We start from the raw sequence: 18,655 nt of genomic DNA, 5'->3' as shown, positions 1-18,655 counted from the left end.
TTAAATAGTTCGGGAATGGAAAAATGGAAAATACGTCAAAAAAACTGGAATAAATGTCAAAGTCGGCGTATCAGCCAATCAGACGCCGGCAACCATGTTACTATTTTTTTACTCGCCCAAATTTGTCGTGTAAAAAGTTTTTAAAGAGAGCGTCAATCAGCGCCATTTTTGATTAAAGAGAAGTGAACATTTTACAACTTTTTTGTGTACGGGAACGCTTTTTCGAGTAAAATGTGTAAAAGTCGTAAACATTTTAAAAACTGTTTAGTTCTGGAACACAGCTTAGGTGTGTACGATAACTTTCCCAGCTATAATTACTCAGTCAGTTCCAGTAACCTCTCTCAGTGAATTTTACTCTCTCCCAGGAAGAAAAATTGCAGAAAGTTAGTCCCGGTCCACACTAGAGTGATTTCATTGGAAAAATTGCATGAAATTATGCGTCTATAGATCGACTTCCATAGTAGAGTATAATCACAAAATTGCTGTAGTGGGGAATTCGATTTAAGAACACCTAATTTCATAAAATTTTTTAATGAAATTCACGCTAGTGTGGACCGGGACTTATCGAACAGCATTTTGCAAAAACTTGCAAGAAAATCAGCTGTTTCCGAAAATGTATGAAATTTGTTTTTGTTTCTTTCGATATTTTAAACCAAACGGAACAAAAACATAAATTTTAAAATTGCAGTTTACTTAGTCCCAATTTACATTAGGCGAGTTTTCTTGCGGCAATTGCCAGTTTGTTGGTGAGAGAGGGTGCTGAGAGGCAAAGGGTTACCATATGCCTCACCTCTCTCTCCTACAAAATGACAATTGCCGCAAGTAAACTCGCCCAATGTAAATTGGGACTTATTTAATGCTTTATTCCTATCTACAACGCTTTAGAATCTAAAAAAATTTGCAATTGTGAAATTTTCTTGGTCAAAAATAGGTGTGTACGATAACTTTCCCAGCAAAAATTACTCAGTCAATTCCAACAATCCCTCTCAGTGAATTTTACTCTCTCAAGCAAGAAAAATTGCAGAAAGTTATCCAACAACAATTTGTAAAAACTTGCAAGGAATCAACTGTTTTGAAAAAGAAGTTTTTGCATCAATTTGATGTTCTTGTTTTCCATGATTTTTTTTTTATATTTTTCAGCTTTTGATGTTTAATTTTTTGATATTTCAATGTTTATTTTTGTTTTCGCCAAACAAGAATAAAAAATAAAACAAAACAAATGTTTTCAAATCAGCTGATCAGACTTGCAAATTTTTGCGGGACAAATTTTCCCAGCAAAAATTTGCAAGTTCTCAGTCACAAAACTCTCCAAAAATCTCTCCAAACTCGCTCTCTTTTGCTGGATAATTTTGTTATCGAACAGCATTCAGCAAAAATTTGTACGAATTTGTACAAATTATTGGGTTATCGTACACACCTTATAAATGATCAGGGGAAAGAAAAAAATGGAGATTCATTTTGAAAATTAAATTATTAAATAATATACAAAAATTATTGTTCCCTATTTTGATTTTAGAAATTCGGTGTTTTTGTTCTTATTTCTCCCTGTTAAATTTCCCTTCCCCCAATTTCACAATTTTGCAATTCTATATTTATCCCCAAAAAGGAATATTTTTGTCAATATTTTTTGGCGAGAATATTCTATAATTAAGTGATTCTAGTAGTTTTCAAGGTTTTAAGATATTGATTTTTAAAAGAATTTAACTTTTAAAATTATTTTCCGTTCGGAAAGTTCTGAGGGAAATATTCATGATTGCCCTGATTAGGAAGAGATACTGAACGTGGGAAATCTCCCAAAAGTTAACATTTATAAAAATTTTAGGCATCGGATTTTGCATATTTTTCAAATAAAAAAAAATTAATATTTTTGAGTGATTTTATATATGTATATTTAAGTCACATTTAATGGCCTGTTTCTCTAAGACGATTCGAATTCAAATTCAAATTCGTTCGAATTACTACCAAACTCCTGTTGTAGTAAGTTATAGTATATAGAAAATAACAATTCAAATATTTTTCAAAAAACAGAAATTTGTTAGTAGTTCGAACGAATTTTTATTCGAATCGTCTTAGTGAAACAGGCCGTAAGAAAAATATATTAAAGTAGTTTAAAATGTGGCGAAATATATATTTAAAATCACATAATAATAGCTCTGTTCCTTTACGTGCCTGAGGTTACCATTTCTTACCATTTTTAACCTGCAAAGTGTTCCTTTACTTTAAAAAGCATACAATTTATATGAGATCAGTTCACCACTTTTACCATTTTTTGCCACTGTTACCATTTTTAAAAGTAAAGGAACAGACCAAAAATAAGAATTTTCCCATTATAATTTTTGAAAAATAAGCAAAATCCGATGTCTTATAATTAGACTGTATAAATTGCCTGAATCACTTCCAGATTGAAAAAATTAAAGGTGTCATTAGTCTCGGTCCAAACTAGAGTGAAATAGTTTAATGGAATTATGCGTTCTGACATCGAGTTCCATACTAAAGTAAATTTATGTAATTGCTGTAGTGGGGAACTCGATCTAAGAACACCTTATTTCATGGAATTTTTCATTGAAATCACTCTAGTGTTGACCGGGACTTAATGGGTGACAATTTTATCTTTTTTGTAAACCACAAAGACATATTCAGTCCAAGTTATAAAACTGTAGAATGTATATAAAAATTTAATAAACAAAAAAACAACGTATCAAAAAGAATTATTAATTATATTAAATACCATATATGTTTATGTAATAAGATTTAGTTAGTAATTTAATATAAATAAATAAAAGAAAACATGAACTAATTAATAATAAATTAATAAAAATACTACCATTGCTAAATAAATATTAATATAAATGAAATAAATGCATTAAAATTAAACGAAAAAAATAAAAATAAATTACAAAAAAAAAAAAAAAACAAATCTATATTCAATGAAAAGGGGGACTTTCCTGATACGAACTCGTGTAGGTGTCGACTTTCATGTTTAAAGTTTGTTTGGTTTGGTTTTAGGACGCGCAGCTATCGTTGTTGGCAGCTACTTCACTCGGAGACCTTGAGGTCCATTGTGATCATCCTTAAAGAAACTGTGTGTTGTGGTTGGACTATATGTGATGATGATAGATGCTGGACTATTACGGATTTGTGGATTTGTTTGTGAAGTTGATTGTGTAGGTGATGCTGTGATGATGGATGTAAGTTTATAGGTTGTTGTTGAGGTTGTGATGATGGATGAGGTTGTGATTATAAGATGGGTGTTGTAAGTGGTGACTGGTCTATTCTGAAGTAATATATGGTGGTTGGTCTATTGCAGGTTTTGTTGATGTAGAGTGGTTTAGTGTGATGGATGCGATGAGTAATGGATATGGGTGTGCGGCTGCTATGGTTGTGGCAAAGATGTTGATGTAGTGGATGTGATGCGGATGTGGGTGTGTTGCCGCTGAGGGTGTGGTTCAGAGTTGAGCCGATTTCCATCCCCCTGTGTGAAGAAGAATGAAAAAACAGAGATTAATTAGTTTTTTTTATTTGAAAATTTTGCCTATTAGGCGAAGGCGAAAATTAATTAGTTTTGTTTGCCAAGCTATGTGAGATTTTTGGCAAATTGGTACATGTAGATGGGGTCTATGTCGGAGAAGAAAGTCAGAGTATTTATCTCATATCTACCGAAGAATCGATGTCTCCTCGTGAGGAACGAGGGGCACCTACATAAAGGGTGTTTTTTAAGCTAGATAGAACTTTAAATTGTAAAACGTAACACAAAAAAATAAATTTTGATGAAACTTGAACAACGCTACGAAATTATCCAAATTTACTTTGAAAATCAGTCGTAGATTCGCGCAACTTATAGACGACTTCGTCATTTGTATGGCGTACATAATCGTCCATCTGAACAAGCCATTCGTCGAACTGTGGATAGATTTAATAAGCAAAATTGCCGCATATGGAGTGAGAACAATCCACAAGAGACCCTACAGACTCTATTACATCCAGAAAAATGCACCGTATGGTACGGTTTTCACGCTGGTGGCATCATCGGACCTTATTTCTTCAAAAATGAGGCCGGAGCTCGCGTTACGGTCAATGGAGATCGTTACCGCACCATGATCAATGATTTTTTGTTTGAAAATATGGATGACATTGATCCGGAGGAGATGTGGTTTCAACAGGATGGCGCTACGTGCCATACGGCGAACGCGACCATCGACTTATTGAAATCAAAATTTGGCGATAAGTTGATTTCGAGAAGTGGACCTGTCAATTGGCCTCCAAGGTCGTGCGATTTGACACCTCTCGATTATTTCCTGTGGGGCTACGTGAAGTCACTGGTTTATGCTGATAAACCAGCAACAATTGATGACTTGGAGGCCAGCATTGTTCGTGTTATTCGTGACATACGGCCAGCAGTGCTCGAAAAAGTGGCCAAAAATTGGACGTCCAGAATGCTCTTCGTCAAGAACAGCCGCGGTGCCCATATGCCCGAAATCATTTTCAAATGTTAATGTCACTTATTGATCTTTCGAATAAAAAAAATTGATTACAATTTAATTTTTTGTGTTATTTTTTACAATTTCAAGTTCTATCGGCCTTAAAAAACACCCTTTAGTAGATGCTCGACCGTCTCTGTTTCTTCTGGATCTTGACATCGCCTCCAGTATTCTACACTACTGTTGTCCCATCTAGAAGTTAGGGACCTGACCATGTTATGACCGGTAATGAGACATACAGTGGTCTTTATCCCTAACTTATTTAGTGAAAAAAGAGAGTTGGTTCTATGTTGAGAATAGCTGGGCCAGATTGCCTTGGATACCTTACAGCCAGGTTCCATTTGTCATCTTTGCCCCGCCTTCTCAAGGAAGTAACCGCGAAGTTTTCGGATGTAGTAGCACTTTGGTGGTCTGATAGATGACTCAACTAGTAAGTCAGTCGACTTAGAGCCACCCCGTCCGCCTCTTCGTTTCCCTTTATATCACTGTGTCCTGGAACACAGCAAAGCCAACGAAGTCGCGAACTTCAAGCAGAGCATTTTTGCGGTCGAGGATAGCTTTTGAATTTATGGTCCATGACTTGAGAGCTTGACTATCGACAAAAATAGTCAACGGTCCTTTACTATGATAACATTTTTTACTAAAGTATAAAGCAGTTCTGGAACAGACCATAAAAATTCTTTATGTGGAATTGAAGTTAATTTCTGTTTATTTTAAGAGATATGAAGCCATATGAACAACATCGCTCATAACAACTCCCAACACTCGCCTATATTTAAAACAAATCTGTAAAAACAGATCTTCATCGGTTACAGTAAAACTCAAAATCAATGCACCACTCACTTAGAAATATAAACACGCCTGACGAACTCTAACAAATTGGATAAATGCAGTGCTGGAAAGCAGAATTATACAGCTCAATTATAAATGTTCACTTGCGGGAGATTTCTCACTTCCCCTATCTCGCTCTATTGTAAATTAACAGGGAGGAGCCAAAGTAACGGAAAGTATACTTTCTCGAAGTGAGAAATCTCTCACAAGTGAATATTTCTTATTGAGGTGATACCAATTCAAGTATTGCGGTGGCGAAAATTAGAATATCTTTGGAACGACAGCACCTATGGGCATGGATGCAACTTAAGCGAGTTGGGAGAAAAAAAAACATTGTTCCACAACATCCCATACGGGACAAGGGAGACTTCTCTCATATCAATGAGTGCACCCCGATTCATATTTAGCTCAATGACATGGGACCTACTGTTTATCGCCGAGTCCGAACGGCGTGTCTTAAGACACCACTTGTGGAGAAGTTTTTTCAAGGCTGAAATAATCAGGAAATGTCGCCAACATTTCTGAGGGGTATTTTGCCACCGTTGAAAAATGTTTGATGTTACTTGGCCGGGGAATCGAACCACCGACCTTCTGCGTGCAAGGCGGGCGTGCATACCATTGCACCACGGTGGCACGAGTTGGGAGCAAACATTAAATCTAGCGACTGGATAGTCAAGGGGATCTTAAAGCCTTCAAATCTGCAACCTTTCTTCCAGAAAGTGTCGATAGAAGTCAGAAAGGGTCTATAGAAGCGTCCTTTCTTTCAGAAAGGGTCTATAGAAGCTCCCTTTCAGAATGGGTCTGTTCCAGAACGGTACTTACTAAATGTTTACATTTTATTTATTTTTTATTGACGTTGCTGCCAAGCGCTATTATTGTGTTTGCGATCGATTCTATTGATATCGATCGTCATTGTGATTATGTTTCTGTTTGTGATGTTGATAGTTATCGCAGTTTCCTCCATTCTCTCTCTTAGACAATTTCTGATTAAGGAATTTGATATTTGCAATGCCATTATTCTTCGTATTTGTCTTTTTGCAGTCAAAGAAAAAGGTGAAAAACTGCGGCAGCAATGATATTTGTTATTGTAATTTGTGTTAATGACTACATTTTTAGAAATAAACGCGATCTACTGTATAAATTGTTTTACGCAGTAAATATAAACAAAATTTGTTTAGCGTTCAACGCAAGCCATCCTTCTTTGACGTTTAATCCATAACAGGGTCTGTAGAAGTACGATTTCTTCCAGAAGGAGGGGTATATAACACACCCTTTCTTTCAGAAGAGGTCTATAGAAACACCCTTTCTTTTAGAAGGGGTCTATAGAACAGTCTTCACCAGCAACAACAAATTCAACCGCTGCGTTTGTGTTGGGCACACACACAGGATTATCTATCCCTCTCTAGATAAACATCGTGTGCGTTCATTCATTGCCATGGTACAATAAGAAAGGTAGATGCATCGGCGAATTGCTACAACAAAGCAACTATTTTTGTAATGTAAACTGTCAAAATTTTCGCCAAAAGGTCTCTTTTTGTCTCTTTTTATCGCTTGTGTTTGTCTATAAAGTGTAGACATGCTATCTCTTACTTATCGAATCATATGGTTTTTTGTTTTGATTTTTCATGGCGAATTCATAGTTTTTTGACGTTTTAGATTCGATCAGCTGGGCTGAGGCATCTACCTTTCTAATTGTACCATGTTCATTGCTAAAACAAAGAAGATGATCGGTGGTGAAAGCAACGCTCAAACTCACCACAATTGAGATTGTGTGTGTTCACACAGACACAGCTCGCGAGCCCAGTGGTGATTAACACTGCTATAGAAGCATCCTTTCTTTCAGAAAGTGTACACAGAAGCATCCATTCTTTTAGAAAGGGTCTATAGAAGAATCCTTTCCTTCAGAATGGGTCTATAGAAGCATACTTTCTTTCAGAGAGGTTCTATAGAAGTACTCTTTCTTTCAGAAAGGGTCTAAAAAAGCGTACTTTCTTTCGTGAACGGTCTATAGAAGCATCCTTTATTTCAGAAAGGATCTATAGAAGCATTCTTTCTTTCAGAAAGACTCTGTAGAAGTATCCATTCTTTCAGAAGGGGTCTATAGAAGCATTTTTTCTTTCAGAGGGGGTCTATAAAAGCATCCTTTCTTTCAGAAGGGGTCTGAAGAAACACCCATTCTTTCAAAAAGAAGCATTCAAATCCATTAATCATTTATTTAAAAATATTTTTCCTTGTTAAAATTCTTAGCAATAACTAAAAAATATATATTTTTTTTCAAATTTCTTTCGTTTTTTTTTTTATTTTACTAAAAAATCAGTAAAAACCTCTTAAAATAACTATAATATACAACAAAACAAAAAAGTTAACATAATTTCTTCTCTTAAACAATTCTCGCCCTTAGAGCAACATTACTTGGTATTTCAACATTGTTGGTTTTGAGTAAATTAACCAAATTACGCAAAAAGTCTTGTGATATTTTCATTTCATCATCCGCCTCCAGGCGTTCGTAGAGATTTAAGGCCGCCTGATAATCATTTGATTTTGTGAAATTATTCAACAGCATATTGTAGATATTCTGTTCATCAATGACACGATTTAAACCTCTGGCTCCCCGGGCTAAACGCAGCAATGTTTTCACTGCACCCTCTTTACCCAAATGTTCGCAATTTTTCAGCAGCAAATCTTCATTAATACGGAATTCTGGGGTCAACAATAATCGCCTCAATTGATTATCTGACCCAGATTCAGCAAAAGCCAATAGAAGACCACTGTTCATATTAACAGTACCATGTATCTTGGTAATTATTTCGGTAATTTCACTTAGAAATTGTTGAGCCTCCTCGGCGGTGCAGTTATATTTGGCACGATCCTCTTCGCCAGCATTGCACAGACGTACAATAAGGGAAAGTAACTCAAATTGCAGTGGTGTGTGTTTATATTGTGTGGCCAGTTGTTTGAATTCCTTTAGGGCTCCAGCTAAATCATTTCTTAGCAAACGTTCTCTAACAATGGGTCCCAATATGGCATTGTGGGTACGACAGTAACCTAACTTTTGTATAAATGCATATGTTTCGCGTGTCAAGTTGCGTTCAGGGGATAAATCTTTTTGGCTGGCGGCATATTGGGCAACATTTGTTAGCAGATTCCAAACATTTTTCAATATATAATCACCACCCACAATACGATGTTTTAAGGAACGTTCTTCCAATAGATCCTTGGCTGCATCCAATTGGCCACAAGACACCAACAACGAAGCATAGTCCACAAATTTATGTTCATCAATTTGGAAACCTAAAATGGAAAGAAGGAAAAAAGGACATATCATGAACGGCCAAAAAAAAAGAGCAACAATATGAGGTAAGGGCAGCAGGACAATTAGGACTTTATAATCAAAACTATTTTTTCAGAAGTTAAAGTGACATCTGCGCTCTGGCAAAAACAACTATCAAAGTTTCTCATTGAACCATTCGAAATCTAGCAAATTAATCAAAAATGTTAATCAGATTTAACCTCAACATTTGAAACTGCCTTTAGGGGCAGGCTTCCTGTTTACAATGTGGTTCTTTGAAAAGAGCATCCAAAATGTTTTCAGATAAAATAAAAAATAAAATAATTTTTTAAAAAGGCCATGAAAAGCACATCCAGTCTATGCTTATTCGGAATACCCAGTATATTTTGATTTCTGTGCTGATCGGATTTAAATATAATTCTTTTGATGTCTTACACAAAAAAGGCGAAATTGGTTTGGGTCCACTTTACAAACATAGTCGAGGTAAAGAGATTTTAATGTAGATAGATGAAATGGGTATCAGAAATGCTTGCAAACAATTAATATACCGCGCGCCCAAGTATATCCATATTCATTTGGTGGTCTCATTTAAATTTACTTATTCTTATTTCTAATGCAAAAAATGTCAAATTTGTTTGGACCCGTGTTGCGGACATGCTGGGGAAATACATGGTTCTAATGTGAATTGTCGAAAACCACTCCTATTAGGAATTTAATGTGTTATAAGGGTCCTTCGGTAGTCATAATTAAAATCAATTATTTTTATGTCCAACTCAAATGGGGTGAAATTTGTTTGGGTCCACTGTGCAAACATAGTCGAGGTAACGAGCCTACAATGAGGATGGATGAAAAGAGTATCATAACGGCTTCCAGGTAATCAATATACCGAGCGCCCAAGTATATCCAGATTCCATTGGTGGACATATTTAAATTTCTTTCAAAAAGAATTCTTCAATAGTTAAATTTGCTGTGAACCCATCCATGGTGCGGATATGCTTGGGGAATACATGGTTCTAATGTGAATTGTCGAAAAGTTCACTTCTTGGCCACGCCTATTAGGAATTTAATGTGTTATAAGGGACCTTCGGTAGTCATAATTAAAATCAATTATTTTTATGTCCAACTCAAATGGGGTGAAATTTGTTTGGGTCCACGGTGCTAAAATAGTCGAGCCTACAATGAGAATGGATGAAAAGAGCGTCAGAAGTGCTTCCAGCTAATCAATATACCGAGCGCCCAAGTATATCCAGATTCCATTGGTGGACATATTTAAATTCAAAAAGAATTCTTCAAAAGTTAAAATTGCGGATATGGTCGGAGAATACATGCTTCAAATGTGAATTGTCGAAAAGATCACTAAAATACTTCCTGGCTACGATTTCCATATGTTATGTGGGACCTCTTCCGCAAGGTGAACATGTTAAATATTGTTTTTTCAAGAGTGTATCAAACTTCTTCAATATAACACTTCACTCAATATAACAACTGGCTTAATCATCCTCCGATTCCTTCACAATACAAACCAATGTGCAGACGATGCCCAAAACAATACATACCTGGATAACTTTCGCGTATGGTTTTCAAATATTTTTGAGCATTAGGTAGATCCTTCAATTTGGTATACATATCAAATATGCTAGCCAACATGCCGGGACTTGTTTGGACCTGAAGTTGATCACATTTTTTCTTAATTTCTTGAGCACGTTCTAAACGATTTTCCCGAACACATAACTGCAGCAAACGTCTGAGGACACCGCGCGTGTTCATTTGTTTTGCTTCCAACTCAACCAAATGACATTCCAACTCATCCAAATTCATATCACGTGGATGTTTTATAAAAGATGATGTCATGGGATCTTCTTCTCCGGAAGAAGAATTATGTAAACTCAAGGAACGTTTGGTCATATCCTTTAACAGCTGATTTATTGTTTGCATACTATTGCTATTGGTTTCCAGTGTTGTACTTTGATTCAACAATGATGTAATGGAGGATACGGCAGTGGGGGATATTTTAACACCACATTTGTTCAGTTCGTTTAGCAAGCGCTGAACACTATTAAGATCCGAACGCACACGAACTTGAGTGTTAAGTAAATCGATTAAAAATTTCCCCACAACATCTTGCTGGCGTTCCATATTCTTATTGGCCAAAGTATTTATCAGTTTGGCAAAGTGGTGATAACGTTTAGTGGCCCGAACATGCACAGCTACACTAACCAAGGGTGTAATGAGTTCAGAGACTTGTAACTTTGTTGGATATGCCTCGAGAAGGGGCACCACATCAAACCATTTACTTTGTGTCAGCATGTGTGATACAATTGGTGTCATTACCAGTGATGTTTTGATGCCGACCTCTTCCATCTGTTTTAAAGCCATTTGGGGATTGGTAAGGGTTATCGACAGTCTGGGCAAAACGTATTGGCAAATGGTATCATGATCGCACTCCACTTTAAAATTTTGCATTATTTTCAAGGTTCTTAAAATACCCGACTCATTGTGTCGTCTAAAGTTATACATCATCAAGGGCCAAAAATAATGTGTCTTTAGTGTATGACCCTTTTTCTGTAATTCCTCGAATATGGGCAATGCCATGGGTGGTGAACGCCTAAGGGCTATTTCAGCTGCAATGTAGAGAGCTCGAGAATTTTTATTTGTCTCCTCCAAGTGAGCAGCCACCTCTATGATCTTTCCAACTTCACAATTTGAACGGAAAAGGGCATGTAATAGGAAGACACCATAGGTATCAATACTTTGATTCTCCTGGAATTTAGGATTGGGCAAGGCATCAATCACCGTCATTACATAGTCCAGTTTGCTAGAAGAAAGATGGAGATGCCTTCATAAATTTCCCATGTTCACAAATTCCCATAAAATTACTTACTTGTTGTGCAAAAACTCCACACAAACTCTACGCAATGCCAAGGGTACCTCCACACACTTAACATATTCCGATTTCAACTCCTTAACCAATTGCTTGACAAATTCCTGGGAACCAATTGGTGATGCATTTACACTGCGCAACATGTTCAACACCTGTTCAGGTTCAAATTGTCCCCTGTAGTCTTGTAAGATACTCAAAGCCTTGTCCTTGTCACCATTTTCCATAAAGGCTACAAACAATGTTGACTGGGTATTTATGCTCAAAGATAAACCAGCAGCGGCCATGCTATCCTGTACCGTCTCAAAACCTTGCATATCTTTGGCTCTGGCATGTGCTAGCAAAAGGGAATTAAAATCACGTTCCGACAAAGCCATTTGCATAGAACGCATTTCAGCCAATATATCTGTCGTTTGCTTAACATTTCCAGTTGCTCCTGCAATGACCAATAAATCTGAATAGATTTCCTTAGGTGAGCCCTCCAATTTTTCATATTCTTGCAACAAAGTCTTGTAGTCACTGAGCGGATGTTGATTGTATTGTAAAACATTAAGCAAAATGTGATAGTGGTCCCTGGTAATCATCTCGGAATCTTGCAAATACTTCCAAACCTCTTGAAAATTGGCCATTCTTTCCGCTGCCGTCACCGAAGGCATTTCGCAGCCACAAATATTCAACAAAAACAAACCCTGTTCATGTGACAACTGTTTACTGCCCGAACTGCCCGACTTGATTTGTTCTAAGATCGCTAAGACCGGTTGTAGTTGTTCACTGCCAATGAAGCCATTCCATTGATAGAAAGAATCCAGGCGTCCCAATACACTTTCCAAGGTGTGTTTAGAACGAAATTCACGGTTTTCGGGAGTCGCAGCTACATTTGGTTTTTGATTCGAACTCTGGGTAGTTGTGGAATATTGTTGGATATTGAGAATATTCCTCTTCTCAATGGTTGCATAACTTTTGGTGGCTGATACTGTGGCCCAGTCGCGCTGCATTAGGAGGGGCATCCTTTGCAGTATTCGTAGAGTTTGTATTGATCGTAGAAACATGTTGTCGTAATTATTTAATGAGAGTTTTATTTAAGAAATTTAATAATCAACCGGTCCACACAAGCCACACACAATATGATGGATGTGACACGCTTTTTACCTTTGGGTTTACCTTGGTGAATAAGTGTTCAATGAAGATACGAATGTGGAGATGGACGAGAATGGCCAATAAAAATTGGTAGCCAAAACAAAACTGCAGACTGGGCATATTGTTACGAATAAGGCATGAGAAATCAGATAATCAGCTGATCACAGTGTTTCAAAGAAACGAAACAATATCGTATAGTGTGTTATCAATTTAAAGTGCATGAAAAAGGTACAAAGCCTTTTATTTGCAAATTATGCTATTGAGAGGGAAACGTTTGGTTTGACTGCGGCATTTCATGCTGTAGTTTATTCTGTTTCGATTTAATCCTTATTATGCTTAGTTTACATTTGGCGTCGTTTCGTGATTTCGAAGGCGTTTCGTGATTTCGCGCGGAATCAAGCAAAATTTTTCATGATTTCGCATACAAAAATGAAATCCTCTCATTTCGTGATTTCAGCGAAATCAACATCGAAATCACAGTACACATGATATACAACCCTGCTTTTGCCTAAAAAAGTACCAAAAGTTGCAACACTTTTCACGTATCACAATAAACAAGGTAGATGGTCAATTGCTGCAACAAAAAATTTTATTATCAAAATTTGTAAACAATGTGAAAAAATACTAAATTACTTTGTTACAATGATATTTTTTATTGTGTTCCCGTACTTTTTAATGGTAATGGTAGAAAAAAGAGTGAATTGTCAAAACTTGCTTCCCCATACAAATTTCTTAAAAAATAAGGGAACGGAAAAATGACGGAAATTGCAAAAACTCCAGCATAAATATCAAAATCAACGTATCGGCTATCATATTAGATGCCAATGAACATGCTTGCTGCTAGTTTCTACTAGGCCAAAATTGTATGGCAGAAAACAGAAGAAGAGGGTGTTATTCGGCGCTATTTTTGTTTAAAGAGAAGTGCAAATCTTGCTAGATTTCGGAGTATGGGAACGCATTTTTAGCACTAAACGGGAAAACTACTGCAAGTACTAATTTTGTGCAGGTTCTGAGCACAATTTTTATCTATCAAATGGCCTGTTCCCGTACTTTATAAAGTGGTAAAAGTTGTAAAAGTCGTAAACGATTTTCATATAAATTTTGTGTAAGGGAACGAAAATGTGTAAAAGTGGTAAACATTGTAAAAACTTTTTAGTTCTGGAACAGAGCTAAAATTTATTATAACGAAGTCTCAACGATAAAATCATTTTTTGATATTTTAATTAATACGATATATAGATCATTTTGCAATAATTTTCCAAATAAAGTTTTAAAGTTCTATATTGTCGTATATTTTTGATGCTTAATTCAATTTACAACAACTTGTTTTGAAAATTCATGTTCGATCAGCTGCGCATATGCATCCACCTTGATCATTGTGATATGTTTGAAATCAACAAAAAAATAAGTGTAAACACCGGGGTGTATTTCAGGATTTCGTGAAATCCAGTGGATTTTGGAGCGCAAGTATAAACTTGGCATTATCCTACTTATATCAAATTATTTTTTTCATTCACTTTACATTAATGACAACACACGATTGAGAGATAAAAGCTTCGTTCCAGTACTTTTTTAATGATAAAAGCTGTGTTCCAGAACTAAAAAGTTTTTACAATTTTTACGACTTTTACACATTTTACTCGAAAAAGCGTTCCCGTACACAAAAAAGTTGTAAAATGTTCACTTCTCTTTAAACAAAAATGGCGCTGAATGACGCTCTCTTTAAAAACTTTTTACACGACAAATTTCGGCGAGTAAAAAAATAGTAACATGGTTGCCGGCGTCTGATTGGCTGATACGCCGACTTTGACATTTGTTCCAGTTTTTTTGACGTGTTTTCCATTTTTCCGTTCCCGAACTATTTCAAAAAACTTCTGTGTGAAAACAAATTTTTTGCAGTTCTCTCTTTTACGAGTTTTACTATTAAAAAGTACGGGAACGAAGCTAAAATGTGCAAAAGAGAGAATCGTCAAAAATGAGTTCAACGCACACATATTTCCAAAATGTAAGGGAATAGAAAAATGGCAGAAACGTCAAAAAACTGGAACAAATGTCAAAGTCGCCGTGTCAGCCAATCGGAAGCCGGCAAACTTGTTGCACATATTTGCTCGCTCAAATTTGTTTCTAAAAAGAGAGCCATTCAGCGCCATTTTTGTTCAAAGAGAAGTGAGCATTTTGCAACTCTTTTGGTGTACGGGAACGCATTTCGGGGAAAAATGTTCAAAATGTGTTAAATGTGTAAAAACTTTTTAGTTCTGGAACGAAGCTAAAACCTCTGTTCCTTTACGTTCAAGAATCTTCAAGTTTTTTCTACTTTTTACTGAAAAACCGATCCTTTACCTTAGACACAATAAAATTCATATAGGAGCAGTTTCATATAGGAGCAGTTAAGCTGAAAACAGATACAACGTTTGATTAAAGTTTTGCGTTGGGCGTTGAGAAAAAAACAACAACAACAGGGCGACGACGATACCAAAGTCCAGCGTTTATCTGTTTGTCGGCATATATTTCAAATGAATTTGAATTTTACGACATCATGTCCAACAGTGTAAAAACGGCCAAAACGACACAAAACTTTAATCAAACGTTGTATCTGTTTTCAGCTTTACGACTTCTTTTGCCGATTGTACCATTTTCAGAAGTAAAGGAAAATACCTAATATATTATGGTCAGCTGATTATCAATTTTCCCATTGCTCTTTCGTTACAATCTCCCCAATCAGGATTTTTGTTTTGGCTATTTATTTTCATCAGTTTTTCTCTTTTATCTTCTTATTCATAGTACATGTTCATACAAGCATCTTATCATTTAATCATAATCTGCATCCGGTTCGTCTTTGGAGCAATAATCTCATAATCTTAAATGTGGGCGAGAATTATTTTTGTATTAAGCATCTTCATAACAATATTAACGTCAGCGGTCTCCTCGAATCCTGCGGACACCTGCCCAAATCTTCCCAAATACCTCCTTGACACCCTTACCAAATTACAATTTCCCAACTGTCCCTTTGACATTGGTAACAAAACAAATTCTATTTATCTCATCTATGATGTGAATCGACCAGAAGGCTTCAATTTAAGACGTGATGTCTACATTCGGCTGTCTACATTTGTTCGCAAGTTACAACGCCGCAAACCGGGCTATGAAAATGTTCGTCTGGTCTTGCCTCCATGGCCTCGTTTATATCATTGGCGTTCACATCACATCGAACAAGATCACCTGCCATGGGAACATTTCTTTGATATTGAGAGTTTGCGAAGATATGCTCCAGTATTGGATTATCCGGAATGGATTAATGAAATGCAACAACTGGGATTGGAGGAAAATAACCTTGTACCGGTACATAAAATTCTCCAATTGAAACATTTTAAAGATATGTTTGAAAATGGCGTATTTAAAGATAAATGGGAGTTCAGTGGAGATTGTGAGGATGATAGCAAACAAGCCATACAGGGATCTTTCCTAAAGCAGGAACCAATATTATTGAAAGACCCTTCAATACAATGTGTTAACTTTCAAGGAAGTGCAAATCTTTTGAGTCAAGTTATACAACGTACATGGCGTAGTTTGGAGAATGATGGTTTACCCAAAGTTATTGCCATACTCAATGCGGAGGTGGTCTTACATGACCATTGGGCCGATAGAGAATTTTGGAGAGCTCGACGTTCAATGCGTTTCGCAAAGAACTTAGTGGAAATCGCCAATAACTTTCGCCGAACAAATTTCGACAGTAACGATGAATTGGATTTGGTACAACGTCCAGCAATGTGGGAATATGAAAGTCCTAAACATAAAGGACAAGCTCTTGGTGGTCCATATCTTTGTGTCCACCTGAGACGCGGAGATTTCCTGTATGGTCGTGAAACAACAACACCCTCGCTCAAGTCTTCAGCTTTACAAGTTAAATATCATTTGTTGAATTACAATCTCAGCACAGTCTTTCTAGCCACCGATGCCACTGCATTTGAAATTAAAAATTTCAAATCTTATATACCAAGACATCGTGTTGTGCGTTTTGTCACCGAAGATCTTCATCAGAAATCCCTGGTAAAAGATGGTGGCATTGCAATAATAGATCAACTAATCTGTTCACATGCCCATTACTTTGTGGGTACATATGAAAGTACTTTTACCTATCGCATCTATGAGGAACGTGAAATTTTGGGGTTTCCCAAAGAAAGGACATTCAATACCCTGTGTAAAAAGTCGACAATGGAAAATTGTTCGCAGAATTCGGTCTGGCCGATTGTTTATTAAAGGAAGGTACATATATGTAAGTCCATATTTACATTAGGCAATTTTCCTTGCGGCAATTGTTAGTTTGTCGGTGAGAGTGTTGAGAGGCAAAGGTTTACCAAATGCTTCACCCCTCTCTCCATCAAACTGACAATTGCCGTACGGAAAATTGCGTGATGTAAATACCTATGAACTAAGTTTTGCAATTTCAAAAATTGTGATAAAATGTATTTAAAAAAAATTCTCATATGGAATACAAATTTGTGTCACTCAATATTGGGGGGCTTTATAACGCTTTATGTAGAATGTAGTTAATAATAAGCTATTTTTAAGAATCGCCAATAATTTTAGCTGCTAATTGTTATTTTTAATGATGCTGTTCATAGAAATAAGTCAATAAAAAAGTTATGGCATATACGAAAATCAAATCTTAAGAAGCTCTTTTTGAAACAAGAATTTTTTTAATTCATAAACGAAACAACACTGCCCAACATTTTACAATGTTGTGTCTTTCATATTCAACAAATAGCAACTACAAACCTGATGGTCCCCGCCTGCGATGTAAGGCACATTTGCATGTCATCACCCTCGACCAAAAAAAAAAAAAACGATTCTACAAAGAAATTATTAAAAAAAAAAAACAATTTTTGATTTGAATTTTTCGTAACATTTTTATTTGTATTTAATTTTTATTGTTTTTAAGATACCTCATGAAGTTGTGTCTGTGTGATTTGTTTATTATTTTCATTCTTATATCATCTAAATAACTTAATTGTATGTTTTTTTAAATATTTTTTATATATTTTATCTTTTACTTTCATTATTTTTTTGTCTAAAACATAAAAATAATAAATGTATTAAGTGAAATGTTTTTTTTTTACTTTGCAGATTTCATTGTTTTTTATTTATTTTATTCTGTTCTGTCTATATGTATGCATAATGATTATTAAACTTAGATAGTTGGTTTTGTTATTTGTTCGCTCCATTTTATTTTGTTTTTCTTTTTTATTTTCTTTATAGTTTAAAGAGTTTTATTATTAAACAGTATATAGGCACTTTCTCTTAAAATTTATGTGTATAATTTTCATATACATACATATGTATGTTTTGGGTATCCACCCATACTTTCAATATTATTTATTCAAAAATTGAATAATTATAAACCCACATAAAAAGGAATTTGTTTTTAAAGAAAGTTCTTTTCATTATTTATTAAGCAAGAAAATGTATTAAGCTGAAAACAGATACAACGTTTGATTAAAGTTTTGCGTTGGGCGTCGAGAAAAAAACAACAACAACAGGGGGACGACGATACCAAAGTCCAGCGTTTATCTGTTTGCCGGCATATATTTCAAATGAATTTGAATTTTTCGGCATCATGCCCAGCAGTGTAAAAACGGCCAAAACGACACAAAACTTTACCCAAACGTTGTATCTGTTTACAGCTTTAGTATTAGGTCTGTCTAGTTACTTTCCCAGCAAGAACTTTCTTGGAGAGTAAAACTGAAAACACATGCAACGTTTGAGTAAAGTTTTGTATTGGGCGTTGAGAAAAAAACAACAACAACAGGGCGACACCGACATCAAAGTCCAGCGTTGATATGTTTGCGGCATATATTTCAAATGAATTTGAATTTTTCGGCATCATGCCGAACAGTGTAAAAACGGCTAAAACGACACAAAACTTTACCCAAACGTTGGATGTGTTTTCAGCTTAAGGAGTTGTTATTCTCTTTTGCAATAAAACTGTAATGGCTGCGGCACATACGGTACGTTGTGGGTCGCGTCACGCGTTTAAAACAACAA

General features: G+C 35.8%; 2 protein-coding genes across 2 annotated transcripts; one reads left to right on the top strand and one right to left on the bottom strand.

Annotated features, from left to right (window-relative positions):
- Positions 1-7,576: 7,576 nt before the first annotated feature.
- On the bottom strand, positions 7,577-12,682 carry Lrpprc2 (Leucine-rich pentatricopeptide repeat containing 2). The gene is made up of 3 exons (XM_073972119.1): positions 11,480-12,682; positions 10,155-11,413; positions 7,577-8,600 (listed from the first exon to the last, which is right to left on the bottom strand). The coding sequence occupies exons 1-3, from the start codon at positions 12,523-12,525 to the stop codon at positions 7,690-7,692; spliced, it is 3,216 nt and encodes a 1,071-aa protein (XP_073828220.1). The 5' UTR covers positions 12,526-12,682; the 3' UTR covers positions 7,577-7,689.
- A 2,665-nt stretch (positions 12,683-15,347) lies between these two features.
- O-fut2 (O-fucosyltransferase 2) lies at positions 15,348-17,277 on the top strand. Its single transcript, XM_073972121.1, has one exon. The coding sequence runs from the start codon at positions 15,476-15,478 to the stop codon at positions 16,868-16,870; it is 1,395 nt and encodes a 464-aa protein (XP_073828222.1). The 5' UTR covers positions 15,348-15,475; the 3' UTR covers positions 16,871-17,277.
- Positions 17,278-18,655: the final 1,378 nt, after the last annotated feature.

Source organism: Musca autumnalis, unplaced genomic scaffold (genome assembly GCF_047663935.1).
Source record: "Musca autumnalis isolate F117 unplaced genomic scaffold, ASM4766393v1 scaffold_3, whole genome shotgun sequence".
NCBI classification, from domain to species: Eukaryota; Metazoa; Arthropoda; class Insecta; order Diptera; family Muscidae; genus Musca; species Musca autumnalis.
The sequence above is the reverse complement of the archived record's forward strand: the minus strand, read 5'-3'. Positions and strand labels throughout refer to the sequence as shown.

What these genes read in the sequence shown, in the direction of transcription:
- Lrpprc2 (XM_073972119.1), bottom strand. Translation starts at nt 12,525, where the DNA reads ATGTTTCTACGATCAATACAAACTCTACGAATACTGCAAAGGATGCCC. An exon ending in GTGGAGTTTTTGCACAACAA is followed by an intron (nt 11,414 to 11,479) that starts GTAAGTAATTTT and finishes TCTTTCTTCTAG; the next exon opens with CAAACTGGACTATGTAATGA. An exon ending in CATACGCGAAAGTTATCCAG is followed by an intron (nt 8,601 to 10,154) that starts GTATGTATTGTT and finishes TTTCCATTTTAG; the next exon opens with GTTTCCAAATTGATGAACAT.
- O-fut2 (XM_073972121.1), top strand. Translation starts at nt 15,476, where the DNA reads ATGTGGGCGAGAATTATTTTTGTATTAAGCATCTTCATAACAATATTA.